The sequence below is a fragment of the Urocitellus parryii genome, chromosome 4 (genome assembly GCF_045843805.1).
Source record: "Urocitellus parryii isolate mUroPar1 chromosome 4, mUroPar1.hap1, whole genome shotgun sequence".
NCBI classification, from domain to species: Eukaryota; Metazoa; Chordata; class Mammalia; order Rodentia; family Sciuridae; genus Urocitellus; species Urocitellus parryii.
Window position 1 is genome coordinate 200,041,092 of NC_135534.1, and position 26,568 is coordinate 200,067,659.

The 26,568-nt window shown below is 42.2% G+C and overlaps 1 protein-coding gene across 6 annotated transcripts in view; it reads right to left on the reverse strand.

Annotated features, from left to right (window-relative positions):
- The window catches only part of Strbp (spermatid perinuclear RNA binding protein), a 160,829-nt gene that overhangs the window by 17,812 nt on the left and 116,449 nt on the right, over nucleotides 1-26,568 (reverse strand). For 4 of the 6 annotated variants that reach the window (XM_026386304.2, XM_026386299.2, XM_026386300.2 and 1 more), the window contains 3 exons: nucleotides 25,650-25,773; nucleotides 20,844-20,888; nucleotides 17,269-18,305 (listed from right to left, as the gene is read on the reverse strand). In XM_026386304.2, the coding sequence (XP_026242089.1) occupies nucleotides 18,229-18,305; nucleotides 20,844-20,888; nucleotides 25,650-25,773 (246 nt within the window). In that variant the 3' untranslated portion in view covers nucleotides 17,269-18,228. Of the gene's footprint in view, nucleotides 1-1,402; nucleotides 3,049-17,268; nucleotides 18,306-20,843; nucleotides 20,889-25,649; nucleotides 25,774-26,568 lie in introns of those variants that run through there. The other 2 variants (XM_026386301.2, XM_026386303.2) reach the window with 2 other exon arrangements.

Genomic DNA, 26,568 nt, shown 5'->3' on the forward strand with positions numbered 1-26,568 from the left:
TCTGCCAAAGGGGTATGGTAGGTAATTTGGGCCCCTAGTGGCTTAGGAGAGTCACTTCGCTGCTCAAGAGATTTGTGTGTGATGCCGACGTTGGGACTACTCTTGGACTCATGGGGTTAGGGTAGGGGCAGGTGGTAGGAGATGGAGCAGACAAACATGAAGCTTGGAGCCACGCAGAGTAATGACTAAGGTGCTTGCTTGAAGAACAGGCCTGAGCACTAAGCTCCCCACCCTTCTCCCATTTTAAAGATGAGGAAGCTGGGGCTCATAGGGCCCAGGCCACACAGGCTGAGGTGTTAACTCCAGCAGGACAGCTGGTTCAAGATGACCACATGGACACAGCTCTGCACCACACATTCATGACCTTGGATACATCTCTTCCCTTCTGTGCAGCAGGCTCCGCCTTTCTCAGGTTGCTAAGCTGCTGTGGCGCTCTTGACTCATGTACTCCCTCCCCACAGTCGCTGTGACAATTATTATCACTGCCAAATTTCAAAGTGAAGGTCTGCTTGTAGCCACACAATCTGGGGGTCCTGTTTTCCCTGCCATGTAGGACTGCGACCTTCTCTTCTGGGGTTCAAGACCAAGAAAAACAAGCCTGCCCCCTCCTATTCTCCAGGCCCCCCTCAACAGCCTGTTTCTACAGACAAGAAAGCCTGGCTTCCCCTCAGGCCCAGAAAGGCAAACCCGGGATGGAAGGAGCAGAGGTGGGCTGGCCTGGTCAGCTCTTCTTCTGGTCAATGCTAGTAGCATGGCTGGAAAGCCAAACTCATGGTGTGCAGGGGAAAAGTGGGGCAAGCACCCAGTGCCACTGTCCACTCAGCTCCCCACTTACCTGCAGGCAGAGGCAGGAGTTTCACCCTGGTCTTGGGCTCTGCTTCCTAGGGCTGCTCATTTACAGGAACCTTGCAGGGGCACCGCAGAGCAGGCACTGGCAGGAGCAGAAGCAAGAGCTCCAGGTTTGGAGTCCCATTGCTGCTGCCCTCTAGAAGCTTGATGCTCTTAGGCAAGTCCCTTTATCTCTGAGCCCTGGGTTCCTGATCTCATCTGAGGCTTGCCAACCCCTGGGATGGTCCTGAGGACATAACTGTGAGGGGTGTGAAAAGCTCCAGGCGCACTCTTGACCTCCCACTCACTGAGCCAGGCTGCCAGCTTGAAGTTTCATGTGGAGTAAACTTTTTTCACTTACGAGCAGAATTTTAAGGACCACAGACAAGAACATGAAATAAGGTCTGGTCCCACTGGCTTTGTCAGGAGCCCTTCATCCTGTGTGTGAGGGAAGATCTTGTGAGACGTACTGAGCTGGTCTTGCAGGCCAGGTGAGAGGGGCCAGCACTTGAACCTTTTGAGCCAGAGTCTCTGTTCCGCCAGGGTGGGTCCTGCACAGAATGGTTCAGTCCACTGCCATTAACACAGAAGCATTTATTTTTATTCATCCAAAGAGGGGTAATGCAACATGTCAGGGCATTACAGACAAACTGCAGCAGCCAGACAAGAGTTATCAGTCTACAGCAGAGTCCAACATACTCAGCACAAAGTAGCCACAGTGTGGGTGCTGCCTGTGGAAGTCGGGGCAGCAGGGTCCCTTTGGGTGAAGGCCAGGCATCTCTGGGCGAGGCACTGGTGAGTCCACACATGCAGGCTGCTGCTTCAACCACGCTGACGGTGTCAAGTTCAGTCCTACATGTGACCATTGCCCCGGTGGGGCAGACAGTCCATGGTGGATGTGGTTTCCAATGTTTTTTAACATAACACATAACATAAAGTTATTGCCAAGGACTTTGCACTGCAAAATTATACTATTTACACTTGTATATTCAGGAAAACACAATAAATAGATATGGATATTTTAAATAGACTTCTAAAAGCTAATTTCATCACCAGACCAGAGCGAGCTACAGCCAGGAGTTGAATGCCACGTGTGTAACCGTGTGATGGGGAAAGTTTTTCTACCCACGACCACACATGGCTGCCTCCTGTACCCTGGCCCTGGAGCTGAGGAAGGGCTGAAGTGAAGCCAGACCACCCTACTATTCCTTAAGAGGGAGCCCCATCTTAACAGCCCAGAGCTTCAGTTCATACTTACTTCTCCACTCCTTCCCAGTCAGAGCTCTGTCTGCTTGTGAGTGGGTGAGAAGCAAGCCTAACAGGCCCTGCCACCAGAACACTACAACACAAGGCAGGAAGACCCTACCACAGCAATTGGGCTGGGGGCCTGATGGCTTGAGGCCAACCCCAGGCCAAACCCCCAAGGATATCACTGCATTTGGGCCCAAGAACCTCAATGTTCCTGGCAGTGCGCTTGCCCTAGCATGGAGCAAGAAGACCAGTCTCCCAAAGGAGTGGCTGGGCCCTAACAAACCACTTAAGAGACCAAAAGTTTAGCACAACAGGGCCAGACAGATGGATCCAGGGTGAAAGGCCTGAATGCAAAGATGCTCTGGGGCTCTGGTAGAGGCTAAAGTATATGTCTGCCCAATAGCAGGTTGTTCCCACCTGGACTGAGCAGTCACTTTGCCCACCTGAGCCCTGATGTGCTGTTGGAAGAAGTCCCTCTGGATACCACTCGCCAGCCACAGCCCACCCTCATCCTGTGAGATGGCAAGCAGGCCATGAGGACACCCACAATCACTCCCTAGCCCAGTTTCTACAGATGAGCCTTCCTCTCCATGAAATGAAGTAAATGGAGCTAAGCACCACTCTCACAGCAATGGCAGATCCCATGGCTGAAAAGCTGCCATACTAAATGAGCCAGGAGAAAGCAGCATTCAACACCCCAAAGATGTGGGTTACATAGGGCCAATCTCAACAGGTGATGGAGGGAAAGGAATGCATCCTATAGCAGCATATCTGGTGACAGCAGAGGATGTTGGAAGCAAGGCTCACCTGGCTTTTACATGGCACCTCACACATGGGCCCACCTGGGGTGGCCAAAGCTACAGCTGAGGGAAGCAGGGTCCAAAGAGATGTGGATAGTATGTCAAGGAGACCAGTGTGGCTGAATCACTTGTCTTGTCACAGACCATGAGCAGAGATCCAGCATTAGACCTGGAAGGGTAGAGAGGGTGAGCCACCCAGAAGAGGGGAAAGAGCTAGAAACAATCCAACTTTCTAAGTTATAAGAGGAGAAGAACCTTAAAGATATTCTTCCTAGCCACCTAAACTCCTGTCCCTGCTCTTGATTCATTTCCTTAATTTTAACCCACAACTTTCTGACCATCTGTTTCCCTGCCCAGAAAGAACAAACGACATTGAGCCTAGATTGAAGGCTGGCACAAGGTCACCCAGGTGTGGCCTTAGTTCTGTAAGTGACTCGCAATGCTGACAAGAGCCTTCCTGTGAAGTACAGCACAGCACAGTACAGAACTGGCTGCCAAGGAAAGGCCACATCTGGTGTATTGGCCGGGGACAGGCTACAGTCTTCCAAAGCCAGGGCCAGTCTCCATCTATACCAGCCTCAAGTTTGTCATTTTCTCTTCCGTCAATCCAGAAACTTTTTTCTCTAGAAAAATGCAAGGACTACTTGTAAGAGATGAGAAGTGATACAGCTGTGTCAGGTCCTGGAGCCATCCCACATCCCCAAGAGAAGACAAGAGCAAAATCCAAGGCTTACGCCCCCTCCTAGAAAGAGCGCTGGACAAGACCAAAGACCACAGCCAACAGGCCTCAAGGCACGTTTTCTCTAGGATTCCTTCCAAATCCTTCACAGATTAACAGTCTCACTGAGAGCAAGCAGCTCCCAGCGCCTTAGGCTGTCACCAATGGTCTCTGAAGATCTATGAATATAGCTCTTTTCAACCTGCCTAGAAACCCCAAGGAAAAACACTTTGCAGAGCAGGAAGTATGTTTACCTGGAGAAGTCCTTGTGGGCCCTTGTGCCATGTCTGATTCACAGCAGTCCTGCACCCCACACAATGTGAGGCCTGGCCCTGAGCAGTCTGTGATGTACCTAAGTGGTACCGGCTTCCACCTGCCTTAAGTAATCTGCAGGCTCCTGGAGGGTACAGACCAGCACCTGCAGGCAGCACCCCAGCCTGGCACACAGAGAAGGGAAGCAAGTCTGCTCCACACAGCAATACCGTGCCCTGTGACTTGATTCCAAAGCAAGGGGGCATAGTCTCTGTTCATTTTTCCATCACACACCAAGGCCCTATACCAAAGGTAGATTTCAGACAAAATGTTTTTAAAACTTTGTTTTGCCCCTCCTAATGATCTTCAGTATCACAGGCCAAAAAAGCCTGAAGTGGAAGATTTGTCAAGCTCTGTCATTTCAAAAACAAAAATGAGGCACTCAACTGACCCACTAAAGCCAATGGCTAGAAAAACCATCCAAATCTCTGGGTTTTGCTTTCCAACCCCAGGACCAAGAGTTACCCATCCCTTGGTGAAAAAGTCTAGACTAAACTTAAGAGGTATAATTTGTACAGATGTGATTTCCCAAGACCAGAGTGATATTTCTGAATGCATCTGTGACTTTACCTTATTGAATACAACATCCACTGGCTGCTCACTGCCCAGAGAAAAATGCCTGCACTCTGTGGCACCTCAGATCCTTCCCAAGCTGGCCTCCATGCCTATGTGATGACACTCAAGTTCCCTCCATAACACAACTTCACCCACCATCTGAGCTATTCATTTCCTGAAGGAACTGTCCCTCCTCTTCTAAGCCTCTAGAGCTGCTTTCTCCCTAGAGCGTTCCCCAATCATTTCAGCACTTCACTCCTCTGAGGGCTATCACTGAGAATCTTCCTGAGCCCCGCATTGGATTTCAATTTTTAACCACAACTGTACTCCCCTTTCAGTGTCCCACCTGTCACTCAAAATTGAAGTTCCTTCTTGGAGGGGCTCCACCATCCTCCTCCTTAATGCTCACACAGGAGAAGCGCACAGGAAGCCACTACAGAAAGATACATAGGCCTAGGCAGCAGATAGGAAGATAGTCTGCCACTACGATTAAGTCAAAGGGTATGTCATCTCTGCAGTCTAAGGCAAAAGATGGAAGATATGGTCCTGTTCTGGTTTTATTGAACACAACATCCACCAAGTCTGAGGCACTTCTGTGCTACAATGGCAGAGGGGAGTAGCAGTGATAGACCACACAGTCTGAAAAGCCTGGAATACTGACCAGAGTGTCTGATGCTGCACAGAGGTGCAGGCTCCAGAGCTAGAGTGCATCCATAATCGTCACACTGTAACACACGTGAATGACACTGTGTGGCCCATGAGGGTAAACAGACAAGGCAACTGGAATTCTAGCCACCCAAAGGATGGCAGGGATGTGTTTGTGTACACCTATAACCCTTTCAAAGTTCTGACCTAAGGCTTCAAAACCAGAGCTGCCCAAAAGAAACAAGGAGTGTGAAGAGAGAGCCTACAGAATAGGAGACAGAAGATATTAATGCTACCTGCTCCTCAGGGCATTCATATCCAGAATGTACCCCCCCCCCAAAAAAAAACCTCAAAAAGCTTAATACCAGTGACTGGGGCTGTAGCTCAGTGGCAGAGCGTTTGCCAAGCATGTGTGAGGCACTGGGTTTGATCTCCAGAACCACAACCACATAAAAATAAAGAAAGGCATAGTGTCCATCTACAACTAAAATTAGAAAAAAAAAAAGAAAAACTCAACATCAAAAACAAAACAAAACAAAAAAAAACAAATAACCCAATCAATAAAGTGGGCAAAAGAACAGATATTTCTCAAAAGAAGAAATACACATGGTCAGCAAATACATGAAAAATGTTGAACATCTCTAGGAATTAGGGATATGCAAATGAAAACAATATTGACATTTCATCTCATTGTAGTATAACAATTATCAAGAATACAAACAATGATACATGTTGATGAGGATGTAAGGGAAAAAGTACACTGTTGGGACTGCAAATTAGTGCAACCACTCTGGAAAGCAGTACAAAGACTCCTCAAAAAACTAGGGATGGGTCAGAACCATGTGACCCAGCTATCCCACTCCTCAGTATATATCCAAAAGATTTAACATCAGCATACTACAGGGACACAGCCATATCAGTGTTTATAGCGGCACAATTCATAGCTTGGCACAATAGGCCAAGCTATGAAACCAGTCCAGGATGCACTCCGATACATGAATGAATAAAGAAAATGTGGCATATATATATATACACACACACACATGGAATATGAGTCATAAAGAACAATGACATGGCATTTGCTAATAAGTAGATGGAATTGGAGAATATCATGCTAAGTGAAAATAGCCAGTCCCAAAATGACAAAGGTCAAGTATTTCCTATGATATGCAGAAACTAATCCAAAATAAGGGGTTGGGGGCGAGGAAAAAAAGAGATAACGTCATCAAAATAGAAAAAGGATCAGTAGAGTAGATGGAAAAGGGGGGGCACTGAGGGGAAAAAAAGGAGGGACAGGAAAAGAAAATAACAGTGGAATGAAATCTGACCAAAGTTTCATATGTACATACAGGAACGTAGTACAGTGAATCCCAACATAACTATACAGACCCACAAGATACTGGGGGAAAAAATAAAAGCAATAGACATGGGTGGCATACACCTATAATCCTAGTGATTCAGGAGGCTGAGGCAGATGGATTGCCAAGTTCAAGAACAGCATCAGCAATTTAGTGAGGCCCTGAGCAACTTGGTGAAACTCTGTCTCAAAATAAAAAAGGCTGGGGGACATGACTCGGTGGTTTAAGTACCCCTGGGTTCAATTCCTGGTACTCAAAAAAAAAAAAAATACACTATAAATAAATTGCAGAAAGATTAGTAGAGGGAGGAAAGCATGGGAAGCTGGGAGAGAGTGCCAGGGACTGAATTAGAGCAAAATATATTCAATGTTTTTGTGATTATGTCAAAATGTATCCTAAAGTTTTATATATAACTAATTTTAAAAAACCAAAAGGGCTGCCTCTTGAGCTCTAGTCCCCAGCAGAGGTGCAGAAACCTACCCTGAATGGCTAGACATGATGGAGCATGTGGCTCTGGGTTCCTTTAGAAGCACTATAAAAAAGGAGCGGGGGCTGGGTGTGTGTGTGTGTGTGTGTGTGTGTGTGTGTGTGTGTGTGTGTGTAGGGGATAGATGGGGAGGAACACAGGCTGATTCCATCAGCCTGTCCAGGACAAATCAGAGGTAACAGGACTGAGACACACAAAACTGAGGATCAAAGCAATCATAATCTCAGCCTCCATTTTCTCTCTCCTTAAGAAGGCCTGCACTCTCCCACTAGCAAAAGACCTTGTCCCACAGATGATGAATCTAATAAGTGCTAGCCCTCACCCACATGGGGGCGGGGATGGGAGGGCATTGTTTTTTGAAAAGCAAAAGGCCTTGGTGTAAAGGAACAGCCAGTACCTATCCCTGTGCTGACTGGCAAGCCCAGCCAATTGAAACTCAGGGAAAGGGTAAAGAGGTCAACCAACAGAGATGCTTCCCAGCACAGCCCCATCTCCTAACCCAGCAGAAACAGCTCCTGCTACATCCCAGTGCTTTGCACTCTTAGCAAATTCCTCCTTCCTCCATCTTGGTCCATGGCACCTTCAGTTGCTCTGTCACCTGCTGAACAGTAACCTGGAGAAGAGCTCTAGCAGGCTGTAGGGTGTCCCTGCTCAATCAGCAGAGAAGCCTGGCTCATGTGGAGACCTCACTCCTGCCTCCCTCTCTGCTGGGAGCTCCGTCAGCCCCTCACCCTCACTTGGCATCAGCAACAGCCACTTCCTCACCAGCCCTGCCTCGTCCTTAGCTATCCAAATCAATTCTCCAGAATAATCTAACCTGTTGGTTGATGAGAATCACTGAAGTGCACAGCACTCCGGGCCTTTCACAAAGTGAACCCTAACTACATATCTCAACTGCCACCTCACCCTCTTAACCAACCGAGACCCCATAACAAAGCACTTTGTGCTGCCCAGTGGAGCATGCTTTTCCGTGCATGCAGCTCCCCTGGTAAGGTCCCTTCTCCACTCGCTCACCAGGCAAACACCCACCCAGCTCCATGCAATCCTGATGGGAAGATTATGCCACTTGGATCAGAGCTGCTGTAACTTTTAAGCCCCTTCTGTCAGATCAGTCACATCACAGGCCTGGCGCCTCTCCTGTCAGGGGGGAGGACAGCATCTCTAGGCAGGGGTCAGAGATAATGATGAGAGCCTACTACAGGAGACAGTTCGGGTTCTGTTCAAGCCCCAGGCATGCTCCTTTACCCTTCTGCACCCTTCCTTCTCCCTCAATGGTCTCCCCTTCTCAGTTCTCTAAGCGGAAAACCTCCAACTACTCCTTCAACCCAACACAGAGCCTGGCACAAAGTAGCAGGTACAGTGAATGTTTTCTCAATAAATCCATATGCCCAGGAAGAGTGATGCTGTCTCAGCAATGTCAACAATCCCATCAAAGTTAGGTCCAAAATGGAATGAATCTCGTCTACACTGTCCAAACTACTGGCAGGTTTTTTGTTTTTTTGTTTTGCTACTGAGGACTGGACTCAGGGGTACTCCCTCACACCCTCATTGTGGCACATCCTCAGTTTTTCTTATTCTGAGACAGGGACTAAGTTGCTGAGTTTGGCCTCAAATTTGTGATCCTCCTGCCTCAGCCTACCAAGTCGCTGGGATGACGGGTATATGCCACCATGCCTGGTCCTAACAACTGGCTTTGTGACCATGCTGATGACAAGGAACTCATTTCTCACCCAGCCTGCTCTCCAAAGAACTCCATCTACCCTCGTGGGAGATGTGCTCTAGATCAAATTGCCCTTAAAATTGTGAGTACCCACGTTTGTCCCAGGCCTCCCCTTCACTAGCCTCGACATCCTAATCCCCTGATTTCATTTCAAGGTGCCATCAGCTTTCCTGAATCCCTCAGGTACCAACCTCCATAAGTTGTTTTACCTCCTGAATGATGCCCTCCAGATTTCCCCTTAGGACACAAGGGATTTTAGAAAGTAGAGTGACTTCTGCAATTATCTACATAAAGAAAAACCCCTGCATCAGAGAACTTGGAAAGCATGTCACTAGGAGGGTGACCGCTTGGCTAGGGCACATGTTGAAGGTGGCCAACAACCAAAGTGTAGAGGAAGCTGACCATGAAATCATACCTCTAACAGCATGTGCCCTGCCCGGCTCCTTCCAGCCCAGGCATCTCCTCAAGCAGCTGATACTGATCATTCACTTTATTATAGTTTCAATTATGGTATGAAAAGATGATCTGTGGAAACAGACTCAAACTTGCAACTGAAAAAACCAGGCTGTCTGGCCCAGGAAGTCTTAGTTTTATGGAGGCAGAGGAAAGTCAGAGAGGGTGGGTTGATTTTTGCTTGTTTTAAGTCCTGCAGGATACAACCACAAAGTGTAGAAAAAAGATGAGGTCAATGCTTTAGAGAAAGGGGACACTGGTGCCTAATAGCCTTGGAAAAACAGGACAGTCACTGCCTGAGTGAGGGATGTACATACAGCACTGCTGCTTAACAGGTAGCATCAGAGTCTACAGGTTCTGCCACGGAGAGCTGTGTGATTCGAGGCAAGTCACTTTATTTAAGCCCCATTTCCTTACTGGAAAGGGAAAAGATTTCCAGATCCGACTGCTGGAGAGTTCAATACTAAACTCTCAAAACAGCATGAAAAATGTTATTTCTTCTGAGTGCTTATAAACTCACTATTAGGAACCAGAGTATTTCACCACAAATAAGCAGGATGGTTAAGAGAGACTTCTATGCATCTGTCTGCGGAGCAAGAACTGCAATTCTTGCATCACTGCTTCTCCAGGAAATGCAATGTAGAGTGGAAAGGGGCTTTGCAGAGTCCTGTGTTCTAACCATGCCAGGTGGCCGGACTCCTGCCTGCCTCACACATCAGTGCTCTACAACTCGGTTTAAAAGATTCCCTTTTCTTTCTCCCCTCCAGGATGACAGTGGGCTGCTCAGAAAACTTGCCAATTATCAAAGACAACAATGACTTGGGCTGGTGAGGAATACTTTTCCCTAAAAAGGATTCTGAATCCATCCCCATACACACCTACCCCAAGTGGAGACTGAGTTGGGATCAACTAGCAAAGAAGCCGGGCAGTGATTTGCAGCAGCAATACAATCAGACACACACAGCAGAATGGCCTGCATGCAGCAAATTAGAGACCCCAGGGCTTTCCATGCCAAGTTCACCAAGCACAGGCCCAACAAGGGGAAGATGCAAGCTCCAGGCCACCAGAGCACCCTGATGTCCACTGTAAGGGAAGCTCCTGCTAGTGAGAACAGGCCCTGCAAACTGCCACTGCCCTCACTCTCTTTGTCCCTATCCAGGGATGTCTCCCTATACCCGCACCCCACCTACCTACCTCTCTTCCCTTTACCATGCAACCAAAACTTCACCAGCCTCCCTTCAGAGCCAAGTTTCAGTCTTTGAAGACATCCCCATAACCTTTTCCAGCCAGGAAGCAAGTATCCAAAACCATGAGCTAAGGAAAAATGTACCTCAGATTCTCATTAATATTCAAACAGAAGAAGCAGCTTTAAATACAAAAGCTTCCTCTGCTGATACAGCCCCTTTCAGTTCATCTTTCCAATTTGTTATTGTTCTAAAAATGATCCCTGTTTAAGATCAGGGTTTCTGGTCTTGGTTGTCCCCAGATCAGAAGGCTCAGGTTCCAGGTATAGCCTTCATCCCCAACCTGGTAGTCCATGACATACCTAATATAAATAGACTTTGGCATTGAATAGAGTTGACTTTCATTTCTAGATCTAGCACTTGGAGCATCAGATATTTTCATCTGTAAAACAGAAATAATACCAACTCCAAGAAGGTTGTTGGAGAGTTAAGAAGAATGTCCAGGTACGTGGATGTCCAGGCTACCAACTCTGGCAACTTGCCTTCCTCTCTCCCATTCTGCAGGCTTTAATCTCCTGACAATGGCCCAAAATGACCTACACAGAAGGCTGCAACTAACTGAATGACTTTGGGCCATTAGCTGACACTGGAATACAAATCAAGGTAGGAAAACCTAAAACAAAACAAAGAGAGACTGGACCCCTAGGCAATGCTGAGGATAAAGTCCTAATAGTGGCCACACTAATCCTATTCCTTCCTGAAGGCTCCCAGCACCATACATCTCCAGATAGGGCATGCAAGTTAGACATGTTTATGTGGCCTGGGCCAATGGTGGAAAGCTTTACACAACCCAGCAGAGGCAGCCATCGGCATTTGCACATGCAGCAAAGTTCTGCTTAGAAAGACCACAACATTCCTCAGGAGAAGCAAGAAATTAGGATGTTAATAACTAATCAGGGGTTGGGGGATCATCCCTCAATGTTGGTTCAATGAAGCAAAGATTCTACCAAGAGCCTCAGCTAAGGAGAATTCAGTGACTTCTGCCAGGTCCACTACCTTTTGGTTTACCTGTTGACTGCAATGCAAATCTAACTTACTTTAAAAGTAATATTTATAAACTTAGAGCATTTCACAGCTCAATCTGTGTTCCCCACTTAATTCACTTCCTACCAAGAGCCAGGGTACACCTACCACCTTTCTTCAGAGTCTCCTGAATTATTTGCAGACATGTGTAAGCCAGGAATGGAGAGTAAGCTGTATACTTTATATTCAGTCCAACAGTAGCAATATCACTATCTAACCATTTTTCCTCTTGCCAAACAGCAATGTCCCAACTGTAACCAACAGGTAGATAAATAGATAAATGGACAGAGAGTTGAAAAGACTGACAAACGTTTTTTCCTAAGATTAACAGAAGGGAGGCTCATGTGATATCAAGTCTGGGTATTCCCCCCAAAGTGTCAAAGCAAACTAAAGATGAGTGCAGGGATCTCTTCAGAGAAGCATCTGAATACACAGCCTTCTAAGCATTATCACCTAGGGTGGGCCTCTCCTTTCTGTGGCTTGGATTAACTTGTTCTCTGCCCACCAAACACCATGAGCCCTGAAGGTCAGATTCTGGTGGTAGCTATAATCAAACACCAAGGGTTTTTTAATTATTAATGCACTGGCAGGAAACTTAAGAATCAACAGTATACTGTCTAATCTCAGCCTTGTGAAATTCTAAACATCCTTAAGTCCCAAAACAACTATTTACAAACCCTTGGCAGCAGACTGGCTGGTGATTAACTACTACAGCAGAAACATGAGCAATGCTTCAGTTTTCCTGCCACAGTAGCAATCAGCAGAGCTTTGGTTTGTGTTTCTTATGTAACTCCTGAAGCTAGGAGTACCCTCACTGATCATGGGAACAAACACAGTTCCATCCTAAACAGGTCATGCACCTGCTTCTCAGTCACCTGTCAGCAGAGCCTTGCCTCCCACAAATACCTTCCACTTTGGCCAAACATAGAAGACTCAGCATTTATGGAGTACTTCCTATGCACTAGGTACAGTTCAAAGCACTTTATGTGTATTAACTCATCTGATTGCCAAGCCCCAGGGGAATGTGCTGAAGTGAGAAAAATAGTTTAGCCCAGATTCCCACATGGTTTCTATTCCTTATTTCTAGCTCTGCTGTAAAGCTTATATAACCTAATTTGCATTATGGTACTATTTTTAAAAACCTCCAAAGATCACTACTTCAAACATCAATGAAAGCTATTAACTCCTAACTGAAACCACAATGTGGAAAAGGATATCTAGTCTTACAACTAACTTAATTTGAATTCTTGACTTAAAACAGTATTTATGGAAGATGCTGTTAAAAAAAAAGGAAGAGACTCATTCTTACATAAGAAGCTCTGTGCTCTGTAAATAAGCATTAGAGAGAAAACACACCAATATTGAAACTCAACTCAGCAGCAGTGAGTGTCTTGGCTGTTATTCATTTGCCACCCATCTTTCTTCCAGGTCTCCTGGTAATACTGAGCAACCCATGGACACTATATGGCATCACATTATTAATAAACAATGATGAGAACACCATGATACCTTTCTTGTTCTGGATGACTTTAGAGATGCCCCCACCTCCCGTAGAAGGCACTGGCATAAGAAGAATGGGAATTACAAGAAGACCATTCACAGAACAAGCTGTTTTCAGCTTTAACTGCTCTTAATGCCCCTGGTGTTTAAGGCTCTGGATTGCTAGAAATCCAACTGCCACAAGGAAAAAAATTTTTGCTTTTTCCCATAACTCACTACTGAATATTTTCCTCTACTACATTTACTAATGAAATGTGAAAAACAGGGAAATTATAATGAATGATTAATTGTAAGAGCAAAACTTTTCCAAATGTCATCAAATAATGTGGTACAAGGCTAAAATATATTTTTCTTTGTTACACTATAAAAAAATGCTTACTAAAGTATTTATCATTCATTTTGTTCAGTTCACGAATTTGGACAGAGAAGTCCATGAAGAAAACCAGAGCAGGTTTCAGGCCCTCAAAAGTGCCAGGGAGGGCTGGGGTTGTGGCTCAGCAGTAGAGCACTCACCTAGCACATGCCAGGCATGGGTTCAATCCTCAGCACCACATAAAAATAAATAAATGAAGTAAAGATGTTTTTTTTTTTTTAAAAAAAAAGTGCCAGGGAAATATATTAAGTGAGTGAATTTCCAAGTTATGCCAATTTCAGTGATGTCAGACAGGCTGCACTGTTCAGTAGTTTACAATGCCATTAACTAAATTAATATTTTTTGCCACAGCTAACCACACACTATTTGCCTCACAAAGTAGGATATTTATAACAGGACCAATTCTAACAACAAGGAGACTCTCAGACTTAAAATGCTTCACTGGTTGAAGCCTAGTTCTCTGGCACCCAGAAAAGCACCTCCACACATTGTAGGCACTGGGCTGCTTGAGTAGAACTGGGCTGCCCTGGGAACTAGTCAACTCTACCATGTACAACCTTTTATAGATGTCAAAGCCACGTGAAATGTACACACGGATTCTGTACTGGGAGAGAAAAGTTGTTCTAGCAATCTTACAGTTAGCAATAAACAGAAATTGCTACTTAGAAACAAATATACAACATGAAATTTACACACACACTCACACTCACTCAAAGTCTTAGCACAGAACATCTAACACATAATGAAATACATTTATGGAAACACTAAATGAAGTAAATCCTTATTAAAATATTTGGCCTAACCCTCACATATTTTAAACGAACCCCAAGATGGCTAAATGAGGTGGGAAGTAAATATTCTAGCTACCTAACCTGGAAGAGACAGATGAATTGCCTTAAATCTATTTGGTCTCCATAGAAAAGTTATTCAACTTTCTGAGTCTTGCAAAGTTGGTCCTGCAAATAATTAGCTTAACTCAGTCAATTATCGGTTTTCCCATAGTTACCTTAATGGTTTGGTTTTTTTCATTTTCTATTGCTTTTTTTTTTTTTTATGGCTTCTTGCTGTTGTTGTATTTGGACATACAACACAGATCAGAGATTTTGATTTCTCAGAGAAGTTTCTCTCCTTGAGAAATTGGCACTTTGATCTTCATTTCATATAATAGCTACATATAGAGATCCTACTAGCATGGTCACCAATCTTGCTACTTCTCAAATTTCAGCACTTTGGCCAAGAGTGGCCTGTCATTAAACTCCTCTTAGGTGAACTGCTCCTACCTACCATTTAATTCTTATATTTAAACAAGTACCTGTATAATTTACATACATGGTATATCTTAGTTTCTACACACATACACACATTTAACTCAGTGAACGTGAAATGTCTCTCTTGAATAAAAAGCATTTGCAAGGGTATTAAAACAAATACGGAAGCTAACTCTTTCACATTTAGATCATAAATTTTTTAAATGTAATGTGATGACGTAAGTCCTAAGAGATCAAATACATCATATATGATTGTCATATATGCAGGGTGTGTTAATTATTTTTCGCTTTAATCAGAAAATAAAAGTGCTTACCTTTGTATACTGAGATCACAGCTTACAGTCACTATATCTCAGCCTATTTTATACAAGTGATATGGCTACGAAGGTCCGAGGAGAACGAGAATAAAGTGAGATAAACGTGCTGAAAACTGCTTAAAAGTATTAACCTGAAATACACAGAGGGTCCAACACCAATTTTAAAAATACATTAACGAGGTATTCCCAGCTCTTCAATTAACAATGGTGACTGATTCGTGATTCTCAAACATTCACCCAAAATTTTTAAAAAGAGAAAAAGAATTGGCTAATGCCAGCAAAACTGATTAGTCGTTTTGTTCCCCAGGTTAACAATTTGAGAGAGATTATAAATATCAGGAACCACGTCAACCTGATTCCTTGCTTTTCCATACTATTCGCTCCACCTCGTCAGCATGAGGTATGTTGGAAATCTATTGGACCATTACCTGGCATGAGGAATGGGTGCTCCCATAACCACATCCCTAGTGAGGCGCCAGCCCCCACAAAAAGATATGGCTTCAACAAAGGAGAACCCTTAGCTTGGAAAAATAATAGTGCCAGCTGACTCAGTCAGGAATGTAACTATTCAATTTATGTGCTAAAAAAGTTTTAAAAAGTGTCAGATTAGCACAGCTCACACGCAAATTCTTAAATTCTACATTGGTCTGTAAACTCCCTGACAAGAGCTACACTAAAAGGGGTTAAATACAGATATTGCTAGGTTTCCAAAGGAAAAGTTTTTAAACAGACACCGTGGCTTTGGACAAAGTATTGCTCTTCTTTAAAATGCTCAGTCATTGCTTTCAAAAAGAAGGTGTCAGAGTGGTGTATCTGAAAGCTGGAAAGCCTCAGGGTATCACATTGCTCTTAAGACCAAGACAGAGAAATTGCCATTTCAAGCCAGACAACCTGATGGTTCTAGAAGTCAGAGAAGAAATCTTGAGGGCCCAAGTGAATAATAAATGGTGCGACGCTCAGAGGCTGGCAATAGGGGCTGTCAATGAAAAAACCACCTACAGTGGAGAAAAGAGCAGAGAAGCAAAACTTTATGTTAATTTCACACAATTTGGTGAAGCCAAGAGCTTCATTTATATTTCTCTGCTCTTTCAGCTGTAAGTGGAATTTTCATTACAAAATGGAGGGGTGGGAAGGGTAAAAGGAAGGGGGACACTTAATTCATTACAGAATTTTAACAGTTGAACTTGCATGGTTATCACTTCTAACGAAAGACTGACAGCTCAATTATTTTAAGTAAAGCAGAGAAATGTAAAAGTTTGCAGCAACTGGGCAGGTTTACAACATGGTTAGTAACTTCCAACAAACAACAAAATTAAAAAAAAAAAAAGACTTGGTAGAAACCATTTGAAATGACTGCCATCATGTTGGAAAACAGCACAGCTCCCTTTTCTCCATCAGAGAGGGGTTAAGTTCTGAAGCAGAGTCAGCTACTTCAAAAGAATTTTCTAAAGAGAAATCTCCAGGGAGATTCCAACTTGGAATCCAAATTTGATGATCAATTTCAAATAACAATACAACCGCAGCTGCCAATTATTAGTATTCCAAAGAAAGAGAACGACTGTAAACATATAATTAATAAAAATTGGACACTACCAGCCATGCTTTTTCTTCTCAGTGATGGCTCTGTTTCATCCATAGGTCAGCAAAACGAATCAATGAAACATGAAAACTCCCAGCTGAAATGGGCCCTTCTTGTTTATGTCTAGCTGCTAATGCATAGGATGAGAATGACAAATTACAGCTACTTCCAGCAAGTGATGAGGTTTTATTAAAGTATCACCCACCAATAATAAAGACAAAAGGTCAAGAAACAATTATGTGATATACATCCGAGAATTGACATTAACATCTGTGTTGCGTTGCCCACTTCACCCTCATTTAGTGGTCCCAAAAAAATCTGACATGTTAAATTTGTCAAATTTTGTGAAGCCCACTTTCACTGATGGGCACTGCTCAGTTCTACAAAGCACAATTTAATAGGCAAAAGGAAAGTTAATTCATAGTTTAAAAAAAAAAGACATTTTTAAGACAAAGTGACGAATATTGACAGGGGACCACACTGTTGCCTTCATGGGGGTGAGTACCTTAATGAAACCATTACCTTCTAGTAACATCATTGGCTTTCCAAACAAGGTGAGAATGCAAGTGGAGGTCTCCGGTCTGCACCCTTTACAGAACAGCACAATGTTACCAATTGATCAATTTCCACCAGCATAATCAGGTGTCTTAAAAATAAATGCTGACCCATGGCTGAAACCTGTCACTTTTCACAGCAGCACTCAACAAGAACTGGGACAATCGAAGAGCAAGTTTTTATGGGGACCCTGTTGCTGCTTTAGATTCTGATGTAATTGAAGAGGAAAGGAAACCCTTCAATGAATCCCAGAAAAATCAATCACTAATCTTCTATCTGCATGAAAAAAGTCAGGGAATGAACACAGTATCTTACAGAGTGAAGAAGGCCACAAGAACAAAAGAGGGTGATTGATTGATTAATTTATTTTTTAAAACTTGGAAATTCGTAAACTAAAATAATCACATTCCTCCTTCCCCATCTCTGGGTAGTGCCATCATTTTAATAAGCAATGCTACGATAACAGAATGTAACCTTTATTGTGGGGACACCCTTGTACATCCAGAGTACATAGGGTTTACAAAGTAAGTAGACTAGCTGGAACTAACAATCGCTTTTGCCTTGTTTTAGCAGTTTGCTTACAAATGAATGGGTTTCTCGGGATAAGTTATTATTAGTTTGCAATTCCTTATAATTTGATACCAAAGCATATCAAAAATAATAAGCTAAAACAATATTCAAACCCATATTTTATTGGCTTTAATTACACACTTCAATATTTACAAAGTTAAAGTTTAAATGAAAAGTCTCTATTGTTTTTTAAAAAAAAATAACTACAGCCCGAATTAAAGTGCCCTGGGGCAAGTACATATCAATCAGCTAAGAATCAGTGACTGCATCAGGAACCAGGCAGTACTCTGTGTTACAACAAAGCAGTTTATTTGTGATCAGTGTTTGAGACTATACATCCTTCACAAATTTAATTTTACATAATCTGATACTCTCTTAAAACTTAAAACTTTGAACTGCTAGACTTTTATTTCCTTAGAACAGAAGGGCTGGTATAAATTATTTTCCAGAAATGAGGTACCGTTTCACAGAACTGGTTTCTCTTTTTTTGTTTGTTTTCAAGTTTTAAAGAACTAAATTTGTATTTGTTAAAATCAAAAAGTAGGAAAGATGTTCTTTACAAATAATTTTGATCAAGTATGTGTTCAAAGAAAGCAGGATAAAAAGGCTTTTTCTCTAACATTCTGAATTGTACTGTATTGGTGTTCAATAGGAATGAGCTTCTGTCATTTGCTAAAAGAATGAGTAGTGGGGAACAGGATATGTTGGGAATTTCATAACGGGTAACAGAACCATTCTCTTGGGCAAACCTACAGAGAAAAGAAACGGAGAGGACTCCAAATAAGTTTAATACTCCAATAAAAATTTCAAAAAAAAAATACCTTACAGTAAATATCATTAACCTTTTCCAGATTAGTCATTTAACATGTACCATTTTGGAAGAGGCCCACAAATCTCTTATACATCTCCAATTTTGAAATTACTCTTGTATTTCAATAAATAATATTTCCTACTCAAAAGTAAGATGGCTACATAAGAAGAATGATATTCAGAAATGACATTTGAGTAAGCTGCCATGAATTCTACACATCAAAGTGATGCTATTAATATTTTAAAGTAACTCTAAAAATCCATATTAGTTCTCAGTTTGGCACATCACATATTAAAGGAGAAACAGGGATTGTCAAGATGCAAATCACAACTTTCTGGGAAGGCCTCAGTTACCTGGAAGTCGGCTCCAAAAGGAGCCTCAACCAGGTGTTTAACTTCTCAATGGCTACTGCCAATATTGGCATGGCAAATCTGGAAAGATTAATTATTTTCTTAATTTGTAATTAATACGTTCTTGTGGCCTCACAAACTTCTGCATACTCATGTAGGATTTGAAATCTGCTCCTATTCCTATTCTAATATTTAACCTATGGAGAAATCACAAAGCAGCAACAGCAGGTATTTAAGAGCACCAGATGATCAGAGGGAAATTATCCCACATGCAACAGCTTTACAAAGGCCAAAAGACATATTTACCTTACAGCCAAAATAAAGCATCATTTTAGTAGGTTTGCATCACAGTAACATTTAAAAACCAAATCTTTTATGTGAAAAATGGGGGCATCAAATTTTACCAGCTTTGGAAGTCAGTTATATGGCACGTGGAAGAGAGGAGCCTTCTGAACGGAGGCTCAGAGGCCACAGGGTGAAAGTATAATGTTAAAGGAGGAAAGGGAGGACCAAGAGGGGAAAATTAAAGAGACTGAGGGGAAAACATGGATGGTAACTTAAGAGGATAGATACCAAATATTTTATAAAGGGAAAAAATAAGCTCTCACAAACCTTTATTAAAGAATCTGAAACTTACTGTATGACTGAAAGACACAAACCTAAAATCCTGCCCTGGGAGGCACATGCTCTGGTCCTCACATAAGAAACAGAGCACGTGAGTCAAATGTGCTATATTTGGATAAACTGAACAGACCCCATTTGGGATTGGGGTGGCAGCTAACTGAAGGGCAAGAGCCAATGGCCAAGCCAAAAGGAGCTAGACAGTATGAATTCAGAAGGAAATCTGGGTGGAAAACATATATTTGAATTAGTCCCTAATTCCCAATCACCCCATATTGCTCCAACTCAGTACACGGGGAGGCCTTCGCCACACTGAGTGTGCCAGAGAAGACATAAGGAAAAGGATGTTAAGTCTAGGTTTTGTAATTGCTCCAAATATTTTACCCTTGCTATTTCTCTACATCTTTCCAGATATACATTTTCTATCTTAATGGGCAAGGAAGTCAAACTATTCATTTTCTACTTATTTCTACAGTTATGAAATCATATGAAGCTTCAGTTTAGCAGTGTCTTAAAGACCCACAATTTTCATCCAAATAAAAATGGCAAAGCTGATGTGTGGAAAGAAATAGCACAATGTGAAGGTCTGAGGCTCAAGTAGAGAATTCATGCTACAAATAGCAATACACAGAAGGCCTTTGTCTTCTGGGTGCATGCACACCCAGCCTAGGGCTGAGTGGACAAACATCCTCGTGCATGTGTGCTCACACGCACGCACACTCACTCTCTTCTTCTCTCAATGACAAACATCCTGCAAATGGTTGATTCTTTAATGTACAGCACCTGAGTTACGAAAAATGTCTAAGGCATATCACTGACTCCAAACCTACTGCCTCCATTGCCACATAAACCTCATTCAAAAGTTAACCAAAGGGCCACTGAGGTTCATTTGCATATTTCCTTTCTTTATTGAGGGGGTAGGACAGTCCTATGATTGTATAGCATGAACTACTTCTGCAGAAGGAACTTAGGGAATACCATTGGTGAACCTCTATTATCTCCTCCCTAGGATAAATGACATCCATTTATTTCATCCCCAAAGCAAAAATGTATAAAAAAGGATGATGGCTACAAAATTTAAGTGAGCATTTTCTATTCTTGACTCAAATCACCCACAGTTTACACAATTCCAAACCAGAAACTTAAATATAACTATATAACTGGCATGCGGCCAAGCTAGAAACTGGTATGGCCCTTCAGTAGCCTTTGAATGGAGTGTAAGTTGGCTGTAAGAAGAATTACTTAAAATACTTAATTTCAATATGGTCAAAAACAGGCAATTAGAACAAGCAATCCTTCAATCAGGCAAAGCGGAGAGAAGAGCAACTCCAACCAAACCAAGAACCACAAGGTTGTGGCATTTTCAAAGGGAATTTAAGTTGGGTCACTAGAATGATTAGGTCTGAGATTCTTCAATTCATGTGCTGAAACCCTGGATACAACTGTGCTTTGGATTTCTGTGAAAGACTAGCTAAGAGAAGAAATGAGTAAGATGGTGTACATACCATAGGCAGGGGCAGCTGTGCTGTAACCATATGGTGTTCCATAGCCTGGTGCAAAGAAGAAGAAGGCAGATCAGTCCAGGACCAAAGGGAGCCAGAACTTGCCCAATTCATAAGCCACCTGGTTGGGCACCCCAGGCCCTCAGAACTTTTTCCAGAAACTGTCCATAAGAATGATTCCCAGAGTGGTCCTAATCTAGAAGCTCTCTGTGCCTGACTGATGCAAAAATCATAGCCTACTAGGCTCTCCCTGAACTACCACAACATCTACATCTAGAGTCTCCCTGCAGTTCCACACTATACTGTAATTATTGACTCTGTGGTTCCCATTAGAGTGGCAAAGACCAAGTTTTACTCATCATTCTATCATCTGAACCTAGCAGAATGTACAGCATTTGTTGAACAAAAGAATGCTTAGAACTAAATTAATTTCTCAAATTTGGAAACAGAATTTTCTAAGTCTTGTTTTTAGAAAACATCAACAAAGAAGATTGAGGCCTCAGCTGCCATTAAAGGAGGTACATGGGTCAGGTCATAGGCCCAAGGGCAAATTCTATGACTTGTTGATCAACATCTGAACAACTGGCCCCAGCACAGGGTCTCCCAGTAATCATTGGTGAACTTGAAAATAGCACCCAGTGCCTATGAAAAATGTTCATTATTATTAAGTTAAAACTAATATAAAGAACACAGATTTCCTCTACCCCATGGTACTGGGAGTTGAATCCAGGAGCCTCTACCACTGAGCCATATCCCCAAACCTTTTTTTATTTTACTTTGAGGCAGGTTGTCAATAAGTTGTGTAGGCTGGCCTAGAACTTGCAATCCTTCTGCTTCAGCCTCCTAAAAACCTGGGATTACAAGCATTTGCCACTGCACCTGGCCACAAATGCTTTTGGGTCAACTGGTTCTAACACCAGTTTCTTATATGTCCTCACTTAGACAAGTAATGTCTGAGTTGCCATTTTCTCATCTCTCAAATGAAAAATCTCCCAAGCTACTTTGTAGAATTGTTATAGGAATAAGAAATATCGTCTTAATAGATTAAGTCATAATTTTTAATCATTCAGGAAAAACATCTTAAAATATATGAATACAAAATTGCTTGGGTAAATCTCTAGGGGGAAAAAAGAACAAGGATATAATATCTACAAGGGCCCTACACAAATCTCTACCCAAAACAAATCTAGCTTTTTCATATTATAACTCCTTTTTCTAGAATCATTTCTGCTATTCACAATGTTTCAGCTCCTCTCAGTAACCAACTGTAACTCATTCCTGAGATTAAGATGTCGTATCAATCCCCTGGGAAGTCTCCCAGGCTCGCTGCCCACTCCTCTGCTCATCCAGTGCTGCAGCTTCCACTGATATTGCACTGTGCTTATCCCAGAATCTCTCCCTGCCTCCCTGACCTTGGGCACTAGGGATAGGTAGGCTAGGTCTGAGTCATCTTTGAATGCCCAGTTCTCAATGTCCTGTTTGGGGGAAAAAAAAAACAACACTCAAATGTAAGCTAAAGAGGTAAACTGCTTTTATGCACCAAATCAAAATATTTCTTGAAGGATGACAATTTTTTTTGCCATTTAGTCTATATTTAAATCATGTAGAGTTAGAGGGAATACAACTCAGTTTTAGTGCTCACTAAATTGTGTATTTTAAGAACATATAATACAGCTGAAATAAGCAGTAGGAACTGAAGATGGTAGCAGAAGCCAAAAAGAGAAATTAATGCTTTAAAGAAGGTTGTATAGCAAATCAAGAACTGGGAGCTGTTTTTCTAAGGCTAGTTTGAAGAGTTTTACCAAAACCCTTAAAAGAAGATTAAACTAACTGTTTAGGGGGTCACTGATCAGATGGGCCATTGGGATTCTAATCCTGACTTCACCTTTAACTAGCAAGGTGTCTTTGTACCTATTATTTAACTTTTCTGAGCTTCAGAGTTGTATTCAATAGCTGAGTTGGTAATCAACAACCTATGACAGTCCTTGCTGCATAGACTATACTCCACAAACAGCATATTTCACATTCATCATCTAAACTGACCTAATCTGAATCTTCTCTAGGCCATAAATGAATTTCTTTTTTAAAAGCTTCAGGATTCAGCCCTTGCAGAGAGATCAAGGTAACGGCATACAGGCAAGAGAATCTGGAAGCCACCAGGTACATATAATTTCTCTCATGATGACTATACTTGACCATAGCTGCCTACCCCTCAAGCAGGAGGCAAACAGCCCAAGATCCAATAACAAAAGATGAGACCATATTAAGCCCTCATGGAACACACTGTCAAAGACAAAGTTCATCTCAATAACTTGCCCATTGTTGTTTAATGAAAGTTCTGGCCTTTCTATAATGCAATGAATGGGGCTAAAAATATTAAGTTTCAGTACAGAACATAAAAATGTCTTAATTTTAGAAACAAAACATAATACACTATAAGAAACTCATGCCATTTTCCATATTTTAGTGGTTGGGGTTTTTTTTAGTTTTGTTTTACATGGGCGTTGCTGGGGAATGAACCCAGGGGCGCTTTAGAACTGACCTACATTGCTCAGCCCTTTTTAATATTTTGAGACATTATCTCCCAAGTTGCTTTGGGCTTTGTTAAATTACTAAAGCTGGCCTCAAACTTGCAATCCTCCTGCCTTAGCCTCCCAAGTCACTAGGATGCCTCCCAGTTCCTCTAACTAAAAAAAAAAAAAAAAAAAAAAAAAAAAATCCTACAGTGGTACATGCCTGTAATCCCAGTGGCTCAGGAGGCTGAGGTAAGAGGATTGTGAGGTTAAAGCCAGCCTTAGCAATGGCAAGGTACTAAGCAACTGAGACCCTGCCTCTAAATAAAATATAAAATAGGGCTGGGAATGAGGCTCAGTGGTCGAGTGCCTCTGAGTTTAATACCCAGTACCAAAAAAAAAAAAAAAAAAAAAAAACACCCCTAGGCAATACCTTTGAATCCTCACTCTTTAACATTCTATATATTCACTTCATCAATTTTGTTTCCTAAACATTCCTTCAGTCTCTTTACTTCTTGCCACCCATCTACTCCCCTGCATCTGCTGGGTTCCACTATCTCTTGCCTAGGAGATCCATCTACAGTAGGCTTCTAATTGGTCTTGTCATGCCCATACCTGTCCCTGTAATCTATTCTTCACACTACAGAAGGTGTAATCTTTACAAATAAAGTCTGACTTTGTCACTTCTCTCCTCATGACTTCCTACTGCACTTAGGATTCTAAAACCAAAATCCAAGGCACAGCCTATAGTATTGGGACTGAGCTCCCACTTCAACTCACACATCATTCCCCCACCTCTCCCTTTACCCACAGCTCTCCACACTCCAGACATTTTGGCCTTCTCTGCTTCTTCAAATGAACCCATTTCCCCACCACCAACACCACAAAGTCTCTGTACGTGCTATTCCCTCTGTGTGCAACACTCTTCTATTCCAGTCCTCTGTCAGTTAACACCTACTCATTCTCCAATGCTATTTTCCAGTGTCACTTCTTCAGGGACCCATGAGACTAGATCAGGGGCCTCTGTTACATATTCTCAGAGCATGATGTCCATCTTCAGTTTAAAATTGTTATTAACTTAAGTAATATGTCTCACTCTTCACACCATAAGCTGCAGGAGAGCAAAATTCACGCCTGGTATGTAAAAAAAGCAGGCACACTCTTATACATCTATGAGTGATACAACTGCATCAACTTCTAGAGGTATAATACCAAAGCCACATTATTGATAAAATTTCTTAAAAGACCAATTCTTTTCTTAGAGGAAAACACAATCTAAGAAAATTTGGAAGGACATCACTTAGAAATAATGACTAAATAAGATCCAAAAGTACAAGTGGCTTACTCATCAAGTGAAAACTTCCACAGTTTCAATATTGCAAAGAACTTCATTTTAACAAGATCGTTGTACATTCACTGCTAAAGTGACATATGAACTAAATGGAAATAGGGCAGCTTCACAATCTCCTGCAAGCTATGAGATAAAATGGGAATAATAATACAAACTTTGGAAATACAAGCCCCTGCAATCAAATTCTAACTCTAATGCTCAATAATAGTTTCACCTGGGACTAGCTATCTTATCTCCCCCCTTACTTTCTTTATCTGGACAGTAATTTCTACTGTGAAGGTTAAAAGTTAAGTGAAATAGGGGCTGGAGTTGTGGCTCAGTGGTAGCGCGCTTGCCTGGCATGCGTGAGACACTGAGTTCGCTTCTCAGCACCACATACAAATAAATAAAATAAAGGTCCATCGACAACTAAAAAATATTTTTTAAAAATTAAGTGAAATAATTTATATAAAAATACCTGACGTATAGTAAGCTCTGGATAAATAAGTTCCCCCTTTTCCCCTTCTCTGTAATTTTTTTGTCTCTGGTGATACACTAAGTTTAACAAATGCTACTGATGCCAGGCTTCACCCCAATTAAGAAGACTCCTGTTTTTTCTCTCTCAGTATAACTAACCTGATCTCTATGCCCCCATAGAATATTCCTGCTCAGGTGTTCAAATACCTCAATCTGTGGAACATCTTTCAGATTCCTCATTTTCAAAATATGTTCCCTTGACCTAGGTGCAATATTGCTTATTTGTCTCTCCCTCTGGGAAGGCTCTAATTACGCAGCAGATTCTAGGGAAAAAAATATGAAATTCTGTAGATCCTCTTCAAGTTGTATACACTTATCTCACACCTGTGATGTTATTTCCAGAGATCCTATACAACCATGGAAAATGAAAATGCTATTCTTCAGATCTGAGTTCCAAAGAGGCAGCCATCTCTTGCAGTTAGTACTAACCTGGAGCTATGTAGCCAGGAGCAGCTGTAGCCCCAACAAAAGCTCCCCTTGTCAGAGTTCCTCTTCCTCTGCCCCGAACCGCCTGGACTGCTGCAGACACAGCTGTATTCACGACACCCTTTGCCTATAAAAAGGACATTTTTCATCAATGACAGGAAGAAGAGCCATCAGCCTCTCATCTCTTTGATGCACAGCCATGATAAGAAACTATGGGCTAATCAGGTGAGACAATCAGTCATCTGTAACAAGGATCTTTGATGTGTCACAGGCAAATCGGAAATGATACCTACCTTACAGAACTGTTCTGAAGAATATGCTGGGCACATAAAAGGATACAAATAACTTCTTTTCACAAGGGTTAACCAGAAAAAGGTTATACACACAAATTTCAATAGTGAAATCATATCCAAAGTCATTTTAGGCTCGACAAAAGTCATTACAGACAATTAATACCTAGGTTGGAAAGCACTGAATTTTCTGCCTAGAGGCAGAAAACATTCCAGCAACAAACTACCCAGCATTAGGTGCAAACCTAAGTGATAAAAATAGAACAGACCAAGACAGAAAGACCAAAGATGTGGACACCAGTTCCTCATCTGTGACCTTAGGAAGATCATGGATTTTCTATGAGCCTATTGTTCTGCTGTTGGTATGTTTCTATCAATCATTAATAAATACCACCACCAGTCCTCTTCTTGCTCTAAACTGGTGAATTTACATCATATCTCCCTCTCTCCCTCTCTCTCTCTCTGGCAGTACCCCCACTGTAAAATGAGGATAATGATATCCACTTCATTTTCCTTAAAGTAGAAACAGTAACTGAGAGTACAGACATGAAAACAAATTAAAAATTAAAACTGGGAAATCAAGGAGCAAGAGTACAGAAGACTACTAAAACACCCCTTTCCCAAAGAGAAAA